The sequence below is a fragment of the Salvia splendens genome, chromosome 13, assembly GCF_004379255.2.
Source record: "Salvia splendens isolate huo1 chromosome 13, SspV2, whole genome shotgun sequence".
Lineage (NCBI taxonomy): Eukaryota > Viridiplantae > Streptophyta > Magnoliopsida > Lamiales > Lamiaceae > Salvia > Salvia splendens.
This window is the reverse complement of record NC_056044.1, coordinates 2,678,062-2,696,999: the sequence shown is the minus strand read 5'-3', so window position 1 is coordinate 2,696,999 and position 18,938 is coordinate 2,678,062. Positions and strand designations below refer to the sequence as shown.

General features: G+C 40.5%; 2 protein-coding genes and 2 pseudogenes across 7 annotated transcripts; 3 read left to right on the top strand and 1 right to left on the bottom strand.

Moving 5' to 3' along the window:
* Nucleotides 1-574: 574 nt before the first annotated feature.
* Nucleotides 575-2,250, top strand: LOC121761076 (annotated as a pseudogene).
* A 1,883-nt stretch (nucleotides 2,251-4,133) lies between these two features.
* LOC121761044 lies at nucleotides 4,134-5,513 on the bottom strand. Of its 5 annotated transcripts, none has more exons than XR_006041906.1 (6): nucleotides 5,433-5,513; nucleotides 5,275-5,334; nucleotides 5,144-5,202; nucleotides 5,012-5,071; nucleotides 4,760-4,934; nucleotides 4,134-4,636 (listed from the first exon to the last, which is right to left on the bottom strand). XR_006041906.1 is itself a non-coding variant. In XM_042156632.1 (6 exons), the coding sequence occupies exons 1-6, from the start codon at nucleotides 5,480-5,482 to the stop codon at nucleotides 4,576-4,578; spliced, it is 387 nt and encodes a 128-aa protein (XP_042012566.1). In that variant the 5' UTR covers nucleotides 5,483-5,507; the 3' UTR covers nucleotides 4,134-4,575. The 5 variants fall into 5 exon arrangements, 4 of the variants coding, with proteins under 4 accessions (XP_042012566.1, XP_042012563.1, XP_042012565.1 ...); XM_042156632.1 differs by having other exon boundaries at nucleotides 4,838-4,934; nucleotides 5,433-5,507; XM_042156629.1 differs by having other exon boundaries at nucleotides 4,134-4,934.
* Nucleotides 5,514-8,364: 2,851 nt separating this feature from the next.
* Nucleotides 8,365-9,499, top strand: LOC121761326. 2 transcript variants are annotated; one of them, XM_042156980.1, is made up of 5 exons: nucleotides 8,365-8,518; nucleotides 8,577-8,636; nucleotides 8,707-8,766; nucleotides 8,899-8,995; nucleotides 9,107-9,499. In XM_042156980.1, the coding sequence occupies exons 1-5, from the start codon at nucleotides 8,466-8,468 to the stop codon at nucleotides 9,344-9,346; spliced, it is 510 nt and encodes a 169-aa protein (XP_042012914.1). In that variant the 5' UTR covers nucleotides 8,365-8,465; the 3' UTR covers nucleotides 9,347-9,499. The 2 variants fall into 2 exon arrangements, with proteins under 2 accessions (XP_042012914.1, XP_042012913.1); XM_042156979.1 differs by having other exon boundaries at nucleotides 8,899-9,499.
* Nucleotides 9,500-10,912: 1,413 nt separating this feature from the next.
* LOC121762262 lies at nucleotides 10,913-17,776 on the top strand (annotated as a pseudogene).
* The last annotated feature ends 1,162 nt before the right edge of the window (nucleotides 17,777-18,938 follow it).

The following is an 18,938-nucleotide window of genomic DNA, read 5'->3' as shown; positions in this document are numbered from 1 at the left end:
TAGCTTTCGTGAAATTTTGTTTTTGAGTTTTTTCTTCTAATTTTTAGAAGATAAAATGACACCGTTTATCACTGTAAAGTGTAAACTATTATTGATTCCGGGTAATTACGTCAATGTGACAATGTGCATATAGTACTAAATTATCACTATTTCAAAATGGAATATACTACCGAGAATCCGTTCAAAGCCAAGTTTTTCAAAAATAAATTAAAAATATGTGGTGGAGTAATTTACACTGGTGCTTCCTAACAAAGTATGAAATTTACACCATATTAAATTCAAAATAGCCGAAAATAGCCCTCAAGTTACTTGAAGCACCGACAGTATTTTACTGGGTAGTAACATGAACCTTAATTGACCATTTTCGTAAATTCATGCAAAGGTGCGACATCCACACTTAAATGCGGTCCTATGACGGAGATAACAACATATTTAAAACGTTACAACAAATAAAATATTTGTATTGAAATATTATTCTTCTATACAAACTAGAATCACGTCCATGCGATGCACATATCGATTTAATTTCATTAGAGTAACATCATATTTTGAACTAATTACTTAAAACCAGATACAACTATATAATCTCATGGTTAAAAATCACATACGCGGAATACAATTTAAATGAACAACCATAAAACATAATGTAACAATTTTACAAATCAACCAAGTGCTTTAAAAATCACAAACTTGATAGTTGTTTCGAAGTTCCACACTATATAAACACTCATACAAGAGCTTGCTAGTAAACCAATCTCCACTCTCTCTCTTTGTCATTATCTTTGTGATGGATCCACAAACAAGCAATAGGAAGAAGAAGATACTAATGTTCCCATGGCTAGCCCATGGCCACATCTTCCCCTACCTCCAACTAGCCAAGAGAATCCTCTCCATCCAAAAAGACTTCCACATCCACCTCACCACCACCGCCGTCAACATCCCCTCCATCACCTCCTTCCTCCTCAAACACTCCCTCCAAACCTCCATCTCCACCCACCCCCTCCACCTCCCCCCCACCCCCTCCCTCCCCCCTCACCTCCACACCACCAAGAACCTCCCCTCCCACCTCCAACTCCCCCTCATCCAAGCCCTCCAAACCTCCCAACCCTCCTTCTCCCTCCTCCTCTCCTCCCTCCTCCCCGACCTCCTCATCTTCGACGTCTTCCAGCCCTGGGCCGCCTCCTCCGCCGCCTCCCTCAACATCCCCGCCGTCCACTTCTCCCCCCTCAGCGCCACCACCATCTCCTACACCCTCCACTCCTACAACTCCCCCTCCCTCCCCCCCTTACCCTCCCCCAACCCCCTCCTCCTCCGCCCCTCCGAGAAACAAACCCTAGACTCCCTCTTCCACTTACTCCTCTCCCACGTCTTCGGCCGCGGCCAAAACTCCACCCTCATCTGCTTCCACCTATCCTCCTCCGCACAATCCCCTCCCTCGAACACAACTACTTAAACTACCTCTCCGACCTCATCCCCCACAAGAAAATCCTCCCTGTCGGAACCCTAGTCGACGACAACAATAAAATAGACAATGAGAATCTTGACGAAGACGACATAATGAGATGGTTGGGAGAGCAAGAGGAGCACTCCATCGTCTACATTTCGTTCGGGAGCGAATACTTTTTATCAGACAAGGAAATATCTGAGCTGGCAAAGGGGCTCGAGATCTCGGGAGCCGGCTTCGTGTGGGCGATCAGAGGGAGAGAGGAAGCGGAGGTGGTGTTGCCGGAGGGGGTGAGGGGGAGGGGGAGGGTGGTGGTGGGGTGGGCGTCGCAGGAGAGGATACTGAGGCATCCGAGCGTGGGGGGGTTTGTGAGCCACTGCGGGTGGAGCTCGGTGAATGAGAGCGTTTACTACGGGGTTCCGGTGGTGGGGATGCCGGTGAATGCGAATATGTTTGTGGATGTGAAGATGCTGGCGGAGACTGGGGTGTGTGTGGAGGTGGAGGGAGAGGAGGAGGGAGGGTTTAAAGGGGAGGAGATTGGGAAGGCGATTGATGCGGTGCTGAGAGGGGAGAGAGGGGAAGGGTTGAGGCGGAGAATGAAGGAGGTGAGTGAGAAGATGAAGATGGAGGATGAGGCAGCCATTCATCAAGTAGCCGATCACCTTTGGCAACTCTGTTGCAAGAGAGAGAGAGAGAGAGACATAATTTGTGTGCTTTGTATCTTTTTTTAGTGTAACATGTTCTTTAGAATTGAATAAAAGAGTTATACGCTATGCGTTGACAGAGTCGTACTGACCTTGAAGTCACGGGTTTAACATTTGCTATTTGCAAGAAAATTTTCAATCTTATTTCGCAAACTCAATCGAGCAGGATGGATTAATTAGTCGAACCCAAAAAAAGCCTATCCCCTAGCAAAAGTATTAAAGGGAGTATTAAAGGGCTTCATAAATGAAACCGCAATATATTTTCGAAAATAAAAAATCATTTTCCAAAATATAAATAAAATACTACTCCTAGTCTCCTACTACTATCTTTCTATCCCTTTGTCCCTTTAATCACCCAATAATTTTAATGTATTACTCCTACCGCATTTATTTGGGATGAATTTACGAAATTGGACATTGCCTAGTTGAATAAAAGTACTATAAAACTGTCGGTGCTTGCAGTAACTACGGGGATATTTTAAACAAATCATCCACTGTTTAATCGTTAATAATATAATATAGTGTCAAGCACCTTTGTAAATTACTGCTCCCTTAGTTCGCCATTAGATATTTCATTTTTTCCTTTTCATCCGCCCAATAATAAATGTCTCATTTTGCTTTTACTATATTCAGTAAGTGAACCTTACAATCAACTAACTCATTTACTCACATTTTATTAAAAAATCATTATATAAAAGTAAGACTCATATTCTACTAATTTTTTCTACTCATTTACTTCATAAAGTCAAATAATTTCTTAAAACTCATGCCGATCAAATATGAACATTTAATCATGGACGAAGGGAGTACTAGTGTACTTCATGACATTTTTAAATGGTGATACTTTAGTAAATGCAAATTGACTTAACCGGATGTATGCATATAGTGTCGTCTCAAAAAAATTTATACCATTACGTAGAAAATATTTTTTTAACAAAAAATGTTCATAAAATGAAGATATAAATTGAGAGTATAGTATATCTACACATATGAATGTCAACTTAAGTGACTATGAAATAATGGAAAAAACTCTACATTTTTCCTCTTAGATTTAAAGCATGATTTTCGGTGAAGTTTCAAATTAATCCTTAATACTATTATGGCTGACTATCTAATATACGGAAATATGAGGAAAGAATATAAAAGCTCTCGAGAAATTTTGATTTTTGAAGATACTAAACTATCACTACTTCAAAATGGAATATACTATTACGAATCCGTTCAAAGCCAAATAAAAGTCTTTCAAAAATAAATTTAAAATACGTGGTGGAGTAATTTACAACCGTTTCATAGTATGAAAGTCACACCATATTTAATTACTAATATTAACGAGTAAGTAGTCGTGATTTGTCGAAAATAGCCCTCAAGTTACTTGAAGCGCCGACAGTATATTTTACCAGGTAACTTTACCCTCAAATGTCCAATTTTGTAAATTTTCGCAAAGCCGCGACATCCACAATTAAATGGGGTCTATGTGAGAAACAACGGCATATTAAAAACGTTACACAAATAAAATATTTGGTCTTTTTATGTAAGCGGTTTATTTTATTTACGTTATTTGCATCGATACCGTGGCTAAGCGTCAATTCAGTAACTCTATTTTTACTACTATTTCTCTTCATCACAAGTCAATTCACTAACTCTACTTTCACTACTATTTCTCCGCATCACTCTTGCTTTACTCATTTTTCCCTTGCTTTACTGAGTATACATTAAAACTCAAATCGTTTCAAATGTTTCGATTTTTTTAATACGAAAGAAGTATTCTAGAAGCTAAGTGTTATAGGAGTAGTATTGTTGGGTGGTTCCTAAATAGGCCAATTTTGACTTTTAATTTTTTACCAAGATTTTAAAGTTAGGATGATGATGAGAGTAAAAAGTTGAGAATCTTGAACTGGTAGGAATATTGTTTACCTAGAGAACTTGGTTGCTGCAAGAAGCATTGTGTGCTTCTACGTTGTAGAAGCTTCTCTTTACAACAGGGAAACAGACTAAGTCCTAATAGAATTATTTAATACTTTCCACCATGACATTGAAGGCAGCATGCAGATGGGGAGACATACAGTCCAGAGCAACTGAAATAGCAAATTCCTCAAACTAGACTTGCAACTAAACTACTTAAAAAACAATCTATCAATAGAAAATGCACCAACCATCACAAAGTAGGGAGTATAATAGAGAATCAAAATGCAGAACTCCTACCAACTTGTTGATGATCACTACTTAATCTTCAAAACTTGACAAACAAGAACAAAAATACGAATTCGACCTTAAACCTAATTATTAGATAGTACTCCCTCCGTTGTAACATTTTCAAGAAAAATAGAGATTGATTGATAAAAGACTATGATCCCTTGAGTTTCTTTGAGGGGCTAGAATCGTCACCACCAGCATCAGCATCAGGTTGCTTGATGGCTGACTGAAGCTTCATTGCAATATATTGCATGAGATGATGAGCCAAACGATCAGCCCACAAATTTCCGTCAACCTGGCAGAGAGAAAGGAGCAATAGTGTGAAGTCCCGGAAGAAGAATAACGCTAGACGTAAATGATCATCCTTTAGGAGGGATAAGGCAGACTGATCATGATCATCATGCTCAATAGATTGAACCTTGGCTATCAAGTATTGAGCCAAATCAACATTAAAAACATCAGCCCAGTCTGCTCGCACATTGTACATATCCCTCACCATTGATACACATATCTTAGATGAGATTTTGACATATCCATCCCTACACCGCAGCTGATCGGCAACCCAAGAACGATTTGGTGTTTCATCCGATTTTCTGCCCCAAAAAAAACAAGAGATAATGAGAGATATGCTCTGTAAATTAGTACTCCTAATTTAAGCATCGGATTTGACCTTTTACGACGGAGAGGGAGGGGCGGTTTTCTCGCGGCGGCGGAGGCCTTCTCATCCATTCTGCAGGGGGGAAAAAGAGATGGCTATGTAAAATCAGGCTGATAATTAAGGGCAAGGAAACGCCGATTTGACCTTTGACGACGGGGAGGAGGGGCGGTTTTCTCGCGGCGGCGGAGGCCTTCTCATCCATTCTGCAGGGGGGAAAAAGAGATGGCTATGTAAAATTAGGCTGATAATTAAGGGCAAGGAAACGCCGATTTGACCTTTGACGATGGGGATGGAGGGGCGGCTTTCCGGCGGTGGCGGAGGCCTTCTCATCCAATCTGCAAAGTGAGAGAGAGAGAGAGAGAGAGAGAGGGTGAGAGAGAGATAGCTATGTGAACGTCGGGTGATCAGCAAGGGAAGGCCAATTAAATATGACCTTTGACGATGGGGAGGGAGTGGCGGTTTTCTGGCGGTGGCCTTTTCCATAACCGAGAAAATGCGGGAGATTTGGGGAACGGAAAAAATACAGTGCTTAAAACGCATCTATCTATAAAAAAGGATTTAGGATTTTGGGGAATGTCTTAGAGCATCTCCAGTGGACGGATATCTCACTAGGACATCCACTAGGACATCTCAAAAACACCTCCTGCCACGTCACTAGAACTTCCCATCCCACTGCCACGTCACTAGGACATCCCCTGCACAATCCGCCCTTCCCATCGCCCTTCCCACTAGGACATCCCGCAATAAAAAAAATCACAATAATTTAATTACGTAAAAACGGAAATATAATTTTGACACGGAATACGGGAAAGCAAAATACGGGCAAAAATACATATTCATAAAACATAAAAAAACATAGTTAGAAAAAAAGCAAAATACATAGTCATTCAAAAAAAGAAAAATACATAATCCAACATCCTCGGCTCACTCCGCGCTGTCCTCGTCGCCCGTGCCGCCCCCGTCGTCCCCTCCGCTAATCTCGGCGCCATCATCTCCAATGGGGGGCATCCCCAAATCGCGCCGACATCCATCGATGACATCCTTCAGCATCCTCTTGTACAGCGGATCAGTCGTGCTATGCCACCTATGCAAGGTCCGGACCAAGCTTGTCGTTAACTGCGCGCGGGCGAGGCGGTCGATATCTTCTTGGGGAACAGGGCCCCCCGATTCGACCTCGAACGACCCGCTACCGCTGCTGGTTCCCCTAGCCCTCCGCTGCGCAGCCTTTTGCCCAACCGGGCGACGACGACGGCGAGAGTCTGATTGAGGTAGCGGGGACACTTCGTCGGCTTCCGGGAGCTCGTGCGAACCAGCACTGCTGCTGTATTCACCGGAAGCGTTGATCTTCGTCCGCTTCGCCCAGCCCGGTTCGACTCCCCCACAAAACTTTGGGGAATCCTTCACCACGAAAAAGGCCTCCCACTGGTCGAATTGTTTGAATTTCAAGGCTCTGTCAGGGTACTAAGCAAAGGCACGGTTCCGGACATCCTCCTCGGACATACCGCTGCTTGCCTGGCGGAGGTTGTTTTGGTAGAGGCCAGCAAATCGACTAAGCTTAGGCCTCAACCGCTCCCACTGTTTCCGGCACTGTTCGGGAACGCGACGCTTCGCCCCAGCCGGTTTGTGTGTGTGGTAGGCTTCAGCGATCCGATGCCACAGTCTGTCAATATGCTGGTTGGCACCGACATAGGGATCCTCAACTATTGCAACCCAAGCCTTCGCAAGCCCGACGTTTTCCCACTGGCTCCAGATCGTCCTCTTTCCCGTCTCCTCCTCATCCTCCTCCTCTGCCACCGTTCGTGAGGAAGACCCTGGAGCTTTCCCATGCCCTTGAAAAGATTTGTAATTTAATATGGTAAACAAATCCTCTAAACTCAAAAAAATAGTGTTGACCAGATATTTCCACCCTTTACACATAAGAAGAGTCTAATTTCTTTTCAATATGAAACTAAGAAATATTAGGAAAAGAGGGTGAAAGAAAGTTAAGGGAATATTAGTTTCACTTGTGTATAGGAGTAATAATATTAGTTAAGGGAATATAAATAATTTTGATTCAAGGACAAGGTAGACAAGTTGGGTAATTTTTAATTTTCTGATTACGCGGAATGACAAAATCGTAACACGTGAAAAATAAGAACTATAGTAAATTTTTAGAGTAAAAGCCAAAATTAGTCCTGAACATATGTCCATTTTACGATTTTGGTCATAAACTTTATCTTTTGAATTTTTGCATCCTGAACATTTCAACTCAGATCACAATTGGTCCTGAACATTTCAATTTGGATCACAATTGGTCCTACACTAACAATTCCGTCAATTTTTAAACGGTTTTAACCTGATTTTGACCGATTTTTAAACGGCTTTAACCCGATTGAGACTATTAAAACTATCAAAATCGGTCAAAATAGGGGTTAAAACCGTTTAAAAATTGACAGAATTGTTAGTGTAGGACCAATTGTGATCTGAGTTGAAATGTTCAGGATGCAAAAATTCAAAAGATAAAGTTTAGGACTAAAATCGTAAAATGGACATATGTTCAGGACCAATTTTGGCCTTTACTCTGTTTATAGTTATTGTGTTTATTTATTTTCACCAATTAAAATATTCTGGCCTGAAGAGATCTGGGCCAAGGTAGTACCACAATTTGGACCTAGCATAGCCAAAGCCCAATATAATTGGGTCATGAATGGGCTATTTTTATTATTAAGTAGTTTGGCCCAATATAGAACCATCTGTATATTGGGCCTTACGGGCAAGGCTAGACATAGATCTGGACTAATTTTCTATTAATTTTATTTTTATTCTTATTATTGTTTTTATATTAATTTACACACAAATATGCTTGGCCTATTCCATATACCGTATGCGATTCTTAAGATTTTCTCGAATGACTAAAAGAGAGGTGTTTTAGTGCAACATAAGGACATGACAAAATTAGTCTCACGATTTCGGATGTCTGCAGTTAAGAGTCTTATTTATAAACTAATATTCTCACCGTCCGTGAATAGGAGTCCATTTTAAATATCAATACAAAGACATAATTTATCAACCCAAGAAAGATTGACAAATTTATATTTTTATGTTGATATTTTTAACATAGATATTTAGTTATTAGTTCTTATTATAAAAAGTTAGTATTTGATCACAAACCTTACCCTGGCAAAGAGGTTACACATTATACTAACTCAATCCATCTCACATATCATTTAAAACTAATAATACTATATACAAGTGATATCCATACTACCCAAATTTTCTTCCATCCACTTTTTTTAACATTTCTTAATACTCGTGTCAGCAAGAAACGAGACCCCTATTATGGACGGAGGAAATAATTCATACTCCTATTAAAGTGAGATCTGCATTTCATTTGCCAAAGAGGGAGTAGTATTTGATAATCACACGCCGCTTGGCTAAAACAAACCCAATAGCTGCTGCGTCTCCGTTCCCCAAATATCTGACGCTAATGGAAAAGGGCTCCACCAGAAAACCGCCCCTTCCTCCCCGTCGTCGTCAAAGGTCAAATTGGTCTTCTACCACATACCTATCTCCCTCTCACCCTCTTTTTTTTGTGCAGAATGGAAGAGAAAGCCTCCGCCGCCGCCAGAAAACCGCCCCTCCCTCCCCGTCGTCAAAGGTCAAATCGGCGATGCCTTTCCCTTAACGTTTACATACCCATCTCTCTCATCTCTTACTTTCGTCTGCAGAGTGGATGAGAAGGGTTCCGCCGCCGCCAGAAACCCGCCCCTCCCTCTCCGTCGTAAAAGGTTTAATCCAGTTATAACTAATTTACACACAAGCCCATCTCTCTCATTATCTCTTGCTTCCTCCCCGTCAAAGGTCAAATCGGCCTCACATAATTGGCCATCTCTCTCATTATTTCTTGTTTTTTTGGGCAGAAAATCGGGTGAAACACCAAATCGTTCTTGGGTTGCCGATCAGCTGCGCCTTAGGGATAGATATGTCAAAATCTCATCTAAGATATCTGTATCAATGGTGAGGGATATGTACAATGTGCGAGCAGACTGGCCTGATGATTTTAATGTTGATTTAGCTCTATACTTGATAACCAAGGTTCAATCTATTGAGCATGATAATCATGATCAGGCTGCCTTATCCCTCCTAAAGGATGGTCATTTACGTATATGGTTTCCCTTCTTCCGGGACTTCGCACTATTGCTCCTTTCTCTCTGCAAGGTCGACGGAAATTTGTGGGCTGATCGTTTGGCTCAGCATCTCATTCAATATATTGGAATGAAGCTTCAGTCATCCACCAAGCAACCTGATGCTGATGCTGATGCTGATGGTGACGATGCTAGCCCCTCAAAGAAACTCAAGGGATCATAGATTTTGATCAAATATGTAATTTTCTTGTGGCTATCTATCTTGACAATGTTATCTTCTATTAGGTTCCTGCTCATCTTCTCTATTTTGATTGTCTATTACTTTGTATGGTGGGTGCATTTTCTATCTATATATGATCGTCCTTTAATTCTTGAAGAGCAACTCTAGTTTTAGGAACTTACCTTTTTAGTTGCTCTGTATCTGATTTATGAAGAGAGAAAGTTGATTTCTTTAATTGCTCTCTATGTCTCTCCATCTGTTTGCTGCCTTCATTGCCATGGTGTTGGCACCGCAGAATTGGAGGAAACTACACAATGGCTATTCAATAAATCTACTAGGACATACTTAGTAGATTTAACTTAAATAAATTCTAGTTTGCCTGTTGTAAAGAGAAGAATCTACAACATAGAAGCAGACATTGCTTCTTGCAGCAAACAAATGAAGCAAACGAGTCTTCTAGATAAACATTATTCCTACTCGTTCAAGATTCTCAACTTTATTCTCTCATCACCATGCTAACTTTAAAATTTTGGTGTTGTTTTAGGACGTAATACATGTTGATCTTTGAGGCAAGCTTTGCTGGGCTTGGACCTCTACATGGTGTCGTAATTTGGTCAACACTGAATATTATAGTTAGTCGAAAATCTCTGTTTTTTTTGCTCTAAAATCTTGATCATCATCGAGTTTTGCCAGTTTTGGTGAAGGCTATGGAAATATTCAATTGTTACATATTGAAAATATTTGGAAGGCTCCTGCTTTCGTTCCTATGGATGATTCTGCATAATTATTAAAATAAAAAGCTACGCTAGTATGCAAGAAATGAATTAGCAGTGCCTGGTTCATTTAAAGATGTACTTACTCAATCCCGGCCAGCAGGATCAGGTATGATATGTCTGTTTGTTTATCCAGTTATAAGTACTGTCCACGTTGTGAATGTTTTCATGATTTATGAGCCGGGATTATGCTACTATTTCAGGTTGGCAGGTAAACACCCTCGCTCTCAAGTTTGATTTCTCGATCCTTGGAAGCTGAAGCAGTTAACACATAATCTCTGTTGCCTAGAACTCATTTCGCATGCGAAACTTCCGAGGAATCATTATCTTTAAATGACGTACAAGGGTCATGTGGACAAGAAAGATGCTGTGATCTATGCAGAGAGCATTGTAGAATCATCAAGCATTAACATGAAGCAGACATCCTCTGAAATCTCTAGAGAGAATGACCTGCCAAGGGAGAAACCTCCTCTGACTAAATCTAAGCCTTTCTCCCTTCAGTCTTCGAATTCTGAGATTTCCTTCTTAAATTCATGGAGGAATGCCCTGATCTTCAAGAAGGATTTGAAATTAATTCAGACGTAACAGATGTATTGATGGTTTTCAGTGTCAATATGCTTGAGTCACAGTCCTGGAAGAAATATTGACAGGGCTTCTGGATGTTCAAGACCAGATAGCCTTGCAAGTGGCTATGGAGGATGACGATAAACGGAACCAATTTCCAGGCCCACTTATGTCAGGGCGAGGAGATATGGGTGCAGATATTGGATATGCGAATAATGTTGTTGGTTTTTGACTTGGTCAAGTAGGTAATTGTGGTGTTCTAAGGAATCCACGGCCTCAAACACCCATGCATGGTGGGGGCATCCTCTCGGGGCCAATGCAGTCCCTTGGTCCTCAGGGAGTATTGCAAAGAAATAACTCTGAATTGGATTGATGGCAGAGGGGAACTGCTTTCCAGAAAGGTTTGATGCCTTGTCCTCAGACACCAACCCCAATTATGCGCGTAGCTGAGAAGAAGTAAGTAGGTAAGGTTACTGATGATGAAGAAGAGGAACAGATGCAGTTGAAGGGCATATTGAACAAACTCACATCTCAAAAATTTGAGAAACTGTTCCTGCAAGTTCAGCAAGTCAATGTCGATAACGTTGTTACACTGTCTGGGGTCATCTTGCAGATTTTGGATAAAGCTCTGATGGAGCATACCTTCTGTGAGATGTATGCCGACTTCTTGTTTCACCTTGCTGCGGTCTTGCCAGAATTGACACTTTCGAGAGATTACTCTTGAACAAATGGCAGGAAGAACTTTAGAGAGGAGAAGGAGAAGAACAAGAGGCAAATGAAGCTGATGAAGGTGATAGTAAACAGACAGAAAAAGAGACTGCGTGTTGGGTAATATTAGACTAATTGGAGAATTATACAAGGAGATGTTGACTGAAAGAATAATGCTCGAGTGCATTGGTAAATTGCTGGGTCAGTATCAGAATACTGGTGAAGGAAACGTAGAAGCTCTGTGAAAATTAATGAGCACAATGATGTAATGATAGATCACCCCAAAGCGAAGGACCGCATCGATGCTTATTTGACATCATTACACAACTATCCAATAACATGAAGCTGTAAGAGTAAGATTCATGCTGACAGTTTCTATTGATCTGAGAAAGGATAAGTGGTAGCAGCGGAGGAAAGTTGAAGGTCTGAAAAAGATTGAGGAGGTACACAGAGACGCTGCGCAAGAACGGCTAGCTCAATCTAGCAGACTTGGTCGTTTCAATCAGAAAGGGTCCGTCTATGTATTTTGCTCCTAGAACTCCTAGTATGTTGTCTCCTCCAGGTCACAGATCAGCAGATTTTGTCCTGGTGGGCACCGCTGCATGGCCATGGCTCCCAGGATGCTCAGATGGATGAGAGACATTCCTGTGAGAACAGGATGATGTACATTCCTCTGCCTCAAAGACCCCTTGGTCATGATTCCATAAACCTTGGGCCACAAGGTGGTCTTGTCCAAGGAATGGCATTCGGTAGTCAGCCATCTGCATATGCCTCTCGTATGGCTGAGATATCAAGTCCTGGAGATGAACACAGGGTCGGCCCTGGTCTAAATGGATTCAGTTCTATTCCAGAACAGGAAGCTTATGGCCAAAGAGAGGATCCCATGTCAAGATATGTGTCAGAAAGTTTTGGTGCTCCATCCAGCTATGATCAATCGGTGAAAGGAATGTTACACATGGGAATAGAAACACAGACCTCAGACCGCATTGATGAATCTCTGCTTGCTTCTCCACCTGCTCGTGGTCCCGCCCCTCCAACTAGCACAGAAAATATGTGGCCTGAAGAGCACTAGCAGGACAAATCAATGACCACTATTACAGATTTCCACAGGTATGTGCCCCCAGTCAGGAGGTTTGTTGTTTCATTATGTTATTATCAACCTGTTCCACTACCCTTGTTTTATTGAATATTAAGTTGGTTGAACTAAACGATAGATTTCTCATTGAAATTTTGAAGTGAGGTTGAATAATAAATACTCCATTAGACACCTACAACCATCAGGCTCATTGTTGTAACTACATTTCATACTTCCTGACACATCTTGACTATATAATTTGTTGAGAGGTGGCAGATGGATCAGCAGCTGGCAAGAAAAGGAAATGAATCAAATTTTGTGTCGAAACTCTTCTGGTTTGAATTTAGGCTAGGGAAAGATTTAGATGACTGCTTATTGTAAAATATTTCTGGAGGTCTTTTTGCGTGTTCTTGACTCCTCGCCAGGCCTAACTCTTCTGAATCTTTCTTGGCGTGACCTTTTTTCAGTTTGTTGAAGTTTCCGAACTGATAAAACTGGAAACTCCTAATCTATGTTATTTGATGGGTATCATTTTTATTACTTGTTTTTATATTCTTTAGATTCCTAGGAAGATGCATTTTCATTGTACAGATGTATGTATTATTGCTTGGCATCCCTGAGCACTTTGATATGGCATTTATGAAATTGGAGCATTGCCTTATGATCTATTTAGTCCTGCACTGAGCCTTTAACATATAGAGTGGTTGTATTGTGTCAAAAGTATGCATGGTGGTTTACAGTGGATTCCTTGATCACCCTAAAAAATATTAGATCCTAGTCAGTTTGGAACTTTGAACACTGTAAAGCTAATTTGGGTAATACACTACTGCCTTAATCTCAAACTACTTGAAATTTTGATATTGAACTCATAACACGACAAAAAGAGAAATGATAGATATCAGTGGCCCTTATGTGTTCAGGAACATTAACTATTGAAAATATTTGGTTGGATGTAGAGCATATGCAGTTGGCGAGATTGTGTGATTAGATGATTATGTTTTTAATTTTTTTTGCATTAAATTTCACCCTTATACTGTGTGATTCTGCATATGCATTTGGTGAGATTATACCTGGTCGCGAACAATAATAGAGACAGTGAGGAGGTCTCAGCTTCTAATGTTTTCCTGCAGAAGGCATTTATCACCTAATTCTCTCATGTGGAATGTTCATCAGATGTGTCGGTAATCGGTATACCATGCATTTAACTCGTCTATACAACACTACACAAGTAGTAATATATTTTGTATGTATTTGTCTTGGTAGTATGTTGAGTTCTTGCATTCTGGTAAAATATTAATATGTCAAATGGCAGTCGATTAATATGTGCTGCATCGTTTGTAACTGATGGTATTTTTTACTTTTAGTTACTCACAGATGGTATTTCTGTTTACAGGACTCCAGACAATGTTATCTCCACTCCACCCACCAATGGAACGATTCTTGAAAGAATTATGCATAAAAGCAACATGGATATTGCAAGGTAAAATCAGTGGGATATTCTAGGGGGTAATCCATGCATCTCATGCTTTTAAATGTGAGGATAACATTCAACTCTTGTTCCGGGAACAGGAGCTTTGGCCATCCTGGCTTGCTGTCTCTGTATACTAGTCCCGAAAAGATGTTATAACTAGTCCGTTTCATGCTAGAAAACAGTTATCATCCCACTTTGATAGCTATAGTTAGCAGGTGCTTTCTTTGTTGCCTTCTGCTACACTGCAAGATTCAGATGCTTAAATGCTTTTGTTGTGCTGTCCTAGTATCTTACTTTTTGTTGAGATGATCCACCACATATGGAAGCCACCAAAGTTGAATAAGAATGTCAACAATTGTAGGTGGGCATTAATGCAATAAATGCATTACGTATGGTTTTCTAACTTCATGCAGCAAAGCTGCTGCAACTCCCTCAAAACTCAAATGTTACGGCTATAGGGCGGTGGTAGAGGTAGCTATAGGAGTAGAAATTTGCAGCTCAAGTTCTCCTATAAATAGAGCTCACTTCCGTCGAAGCAGGCAGTGCAAGAGCTGAGAATCATATCAGCTAGTGAGAGAGAACAAGAGAGAGTTTCAGTGAGTGCATTTTGAGAGAAGAAAAAGTGAGGAAAAATTCCTATCTCCCTTAGAATTGTAGCTCAATCCTCTTGTGTGTATTCCAAGTTATTCAACTTGAGATTTGTATTTCCCCTATAGGGTGTAGGGAGAATTTGTAAACCTACTATATACATAGTGGAAGATTTAGACTTCGGTCTCGTGGTTTTTTCCCGATTTGGGTTTCCACGTAAAATTCTCGTCTCACACTTTTTCTGCATCAAATTTGTTTTCTTGGTTTGGTCCCATTATTTAATCCAGCAAGAGGGAAAAAGAATTATCCTGGTTCCGCTGTGCAAGTATCAATTTATTTTTGATACTCTTTGATAATTATCACCACTTTTCCCAACACTTTTAAGTCTTTTACGATCACCAACAATTTACGTGCTTTCTTATTAGTTGATCTTCCTGATGTATCGACATCCTTTGGTTCAATTTTTTTGAAAGCTCTACATTCTATCTGAATTCGGACAGGTTGAGGAGCTTTCTATTCCGATTGAAGAACTACTTCAGGCAGACGAAGTTTTCTGCACTGGAACTGCAGTTGGTGTTCCTCCTGTAGAAGTATTACATATATGTAGAAGTATTACATATACTAGGGTAACAGGTAAGTTCTAACTCCTAAGGCTGCAGTGCGTTTTCATCTTCTTGTAGCTGACACTGTCCCGTTTCTTTGAACGCGATAAGCTTTCGAGTACCTGGATACCCGACTCGGGTATCAGGCCCCGAAAAATCCAGCACCTAAATTCCCGAATTCTTTAAAAAAACATTGAAATGTCCTTTCCTGTTTACAACTTTCCTTCCTGTTCTAGATCACACATCTGACTAACTAGATTGTGTTTTGGTGTTGTCTACAATATGGATTAAAAAAACTCACTTTCTGGATGACACAAAATACCCTATTTCCATCACTAAATTTTAATTATTCTTTATTTTCTTCTCTTTAATTATTCTTTATTTTCCATCACTAAATTTCCATCACTAAATTTTAATTATTCTTTATTTTCTTCTCTTTAATTAATTAGTCAATCAGCCATTACTTTCAAACCTCCTATTATTAATTATAATACGGACGTTTTTGTCATCAGTCGAAATGAATCACTAATGTACTATTGCATTACTACGAAAATGATTTTATTACTCCATCCGTCCACGAAAAATAGGGCACTTCCATTTTCGGCACTCGCTTTAAAAAAATGATAATAAATAGTTAAAGTGGAGAGAAAGAAAAATAATAGAGAGAATAATTTAGACAAGAGACTTCTTTACATTATTCTTTCTCGTACTTTACCTTCTCTATACTTTAACTATTTATTATTTTTTCAAAACGAGTGCAGAAAATGAAAGTGTCCTATTTTTCGTGGACGGAGGGAGTATTTGTTTCGATCAGTCTCAATTTTTAATTATTAAATTAAAATAATGTTGTTATTGTTTCTTTACTAAAACGTGAGAATCGCGGCACATAATTTTATTGGTAATAATTTTTTCCTTTGGTTGGAGATTCAAGTTACTACTACTACTATGTTTTAATACGAATTTTGAAAAATTATGTGGGATAAAAAAATGTCATTTACGTAGGCCTTAGATGTGTTAAAAATTTATTATAGCCTATGCTTATTGAGTTATTTTCTCATCTCGGATCTAGGCATCTAGCCGGAACTAACAATCTGATGTTATTACTTATTGGGATCATTACGAGTATTTATCAATAATTTTTCATTGTTTTATATTAATCCCTTATTTTTAAATTGAAATATAAAATCAATACTTCCAAATATTTTGCAATTGTATCGTGAAAGTCAAAATCAAAATTAATTTGACAAAATTAGATATAACAACAAAACCATTTATTTTTAGATATATCTGCATATTTTAATTTTAACAGTCCAGATATATATATTTATTGATAAAACTTGTCCATAAATCAGAATTCCAAACTCCATATGTACAGCATTGGAGCTGCAACTTACTATTGAACTTTTTTTTTTCAATCAAAACCGCCCTTTGCGGGCGGGAAGTTTAGGCAGACCTCCAACCTGTAAATAAGATCAAAATAAACTGTTCTAACAACATGATCTTAGCCCAAAAGTGACTAGGATCTAAACAAGAACATGAAGAAGCCAAATAGGGGTCCCACATGTCGAGATCCTCCGTGCTATCAAGTGGAAAAAAGCTGACTAAAACCATACGAGGGAGAAACGAAAAATTATTAAAACCAACCACCAAAGCAGCTGGATCAACCCATATCTCTACGTCGGAAACGGAAGTTAGGATATCCCAGCTGGTCCATCCTAACCGGCGCCTTCAGATACCGAGACGCAGAGATTGGATCATAGTAAGTAAGGTCAGTGGTCTGAACCCCCTTCCTGCAAGAAAGTCAGCTGCTCGGTTCCCTTCTCTGTAGATGTTTGAGAACCGAACATGTCGCTGAGAAGTCACACCCCGGATCAAAGCCATGTGATGCCTGAAATCTGCCGCGCCAAGCTGTCCAGATGACAACAAGGTAACCAGAGCCGCTGAGTCAAGCTCAATCCAGATGTGTGTCGAAAGCTCCATAGCCATCTCGAACCCCCGAATCAGAGCCAACAGCTCCGCCTCAAAGCTCGATGATGCGGCTATCGGAGCACAAAAGGCACGCATAAGTCCTCCATCAGAGCCTCGAACCAATCCTCCCTCCCCCGCCTCCATTGTCGATGTAGAGAAGGCATCGTCAGTGTTTAACTTCACCTAAGGGGCATCAGGGGGATGTCATAGGACCATGAGTGACCTCAGAACACGCTGTCTGGGGGAGAAAGACATGAAATCAACCGACGGCGAACATCCTCTCCAGTGGGTCGGGGTGATCTTGCCGGCCAAGACAAGCACGTGCAGGTGGTGAGTGACCTGCCAAATAACATGAGAGTGACGAAAAGGACGACCGCTATGCTTCTAGCCGTTCCTCTCCGTCCAAAGAAACCAAGCAATCAAACATGATACAAGAAAACTAATATGTAAGGCGGGAGCCCTCTGGAAAGAGGACCTCCGCCAGTGACCTAGTCTAAGTGCAATATCAGTGCTCGTGTGAACTTACTATTGAACTTGATATAGGAGTATTTGTTAGTATTTGAATGATACTCCAAGAATATAAGTTCGGGGATGTTAGTCCACCACTTATGCATTGAATGTCATGAACATGCGTATATTCTGTAATACAAATATACAATGAGAGGTAACTGAAACATTCATTCATCGGGCATACTCCCTTCGTCCGTGAATAGGACTCCTGTTTATCCATTTTGGTCCGTCTATAAATATGAGTCATGGTTCATAATTACTATAAACAGTATAAATGTCTCACATTCAACCAACTCATTTTACTCTCATATTATTTAAACTAATGCACACAAGTGGGACCATGTTCCGTTAACTTTCTTCCACCTACTTTTTCTTAAAATTTATTAAAAGTCGTGTCAGAAAGTAATGGGACTCTTACTTGTGGACGAATTCTAATTAACTCAATTCAATTTTGCATAAGCAGAGTAAATGAATAGCCCAGAATTCCAGATCGCTGCCAGAAATCAGAAGCCATCACCATAGATGAATTTTGAATTTTGTGAATGAAAAGTAAATCACTAAATATACCTAAATCAAATTGGTATACCTCATACCCAATGTTTCGTGATACTTATCACTCGACAGTACACCGGTATCTTGTGCTCGGGTGTGATCAAGGAGAATGGGGCCTTCGGACGGTTGTCCCGATCTTAGAGAACACCTTTTTTTTGCTTCTCCTTCTCTATTCCATCTCCATTATTAATCAGACCACCTTGTTCTTTCTCCAACAAATCCGCCCAAGTCATGAGAAATTTCATTTGAGGGCATTGGAGCTGCCCCATATTTGGATTGAAGTGGGGGGAAATCCGAGGCCTTCACGGGATTGTGAAGATGATTGTTTAGGAGGTTGCGTGGGGTTGCATGGGATTGTTAGTAATATCCAAAGGAGTATCGGTTAAAATTGGTGAAGGAGTTTGAGTAATACAGTATTTTTTTGGTGAGCAGGCGTGGAATTAGAATTAATGTGGGCTAGAGATTGGTGGATGTAATGGGGCGGTTTAGTGGGCTGATTGTTAGGTTGATAGAAGGTAGGCCTGGGCGTGTGAGAATTAGGAGGAATGGGCTTGAGGCTGAAGGGGGTACCTGATTTGGGAAGCAGGCTGGGCCGCAGATGCAGGGTCCGGCTGTGCTAATCGGTGGATGGGCTGTCCAGGTTCTCCAAATTCAAAATTCGACAGAGGCTGCAATTGACGTTGCTGAGATTCAAAGAGGTCCATATTTCATGTGGGACCGCGGTTAAGGGGACCACCTCCAGTCCAGTTGGCTGACACCATGTCCGCGTGGCGTTGACTGTGAG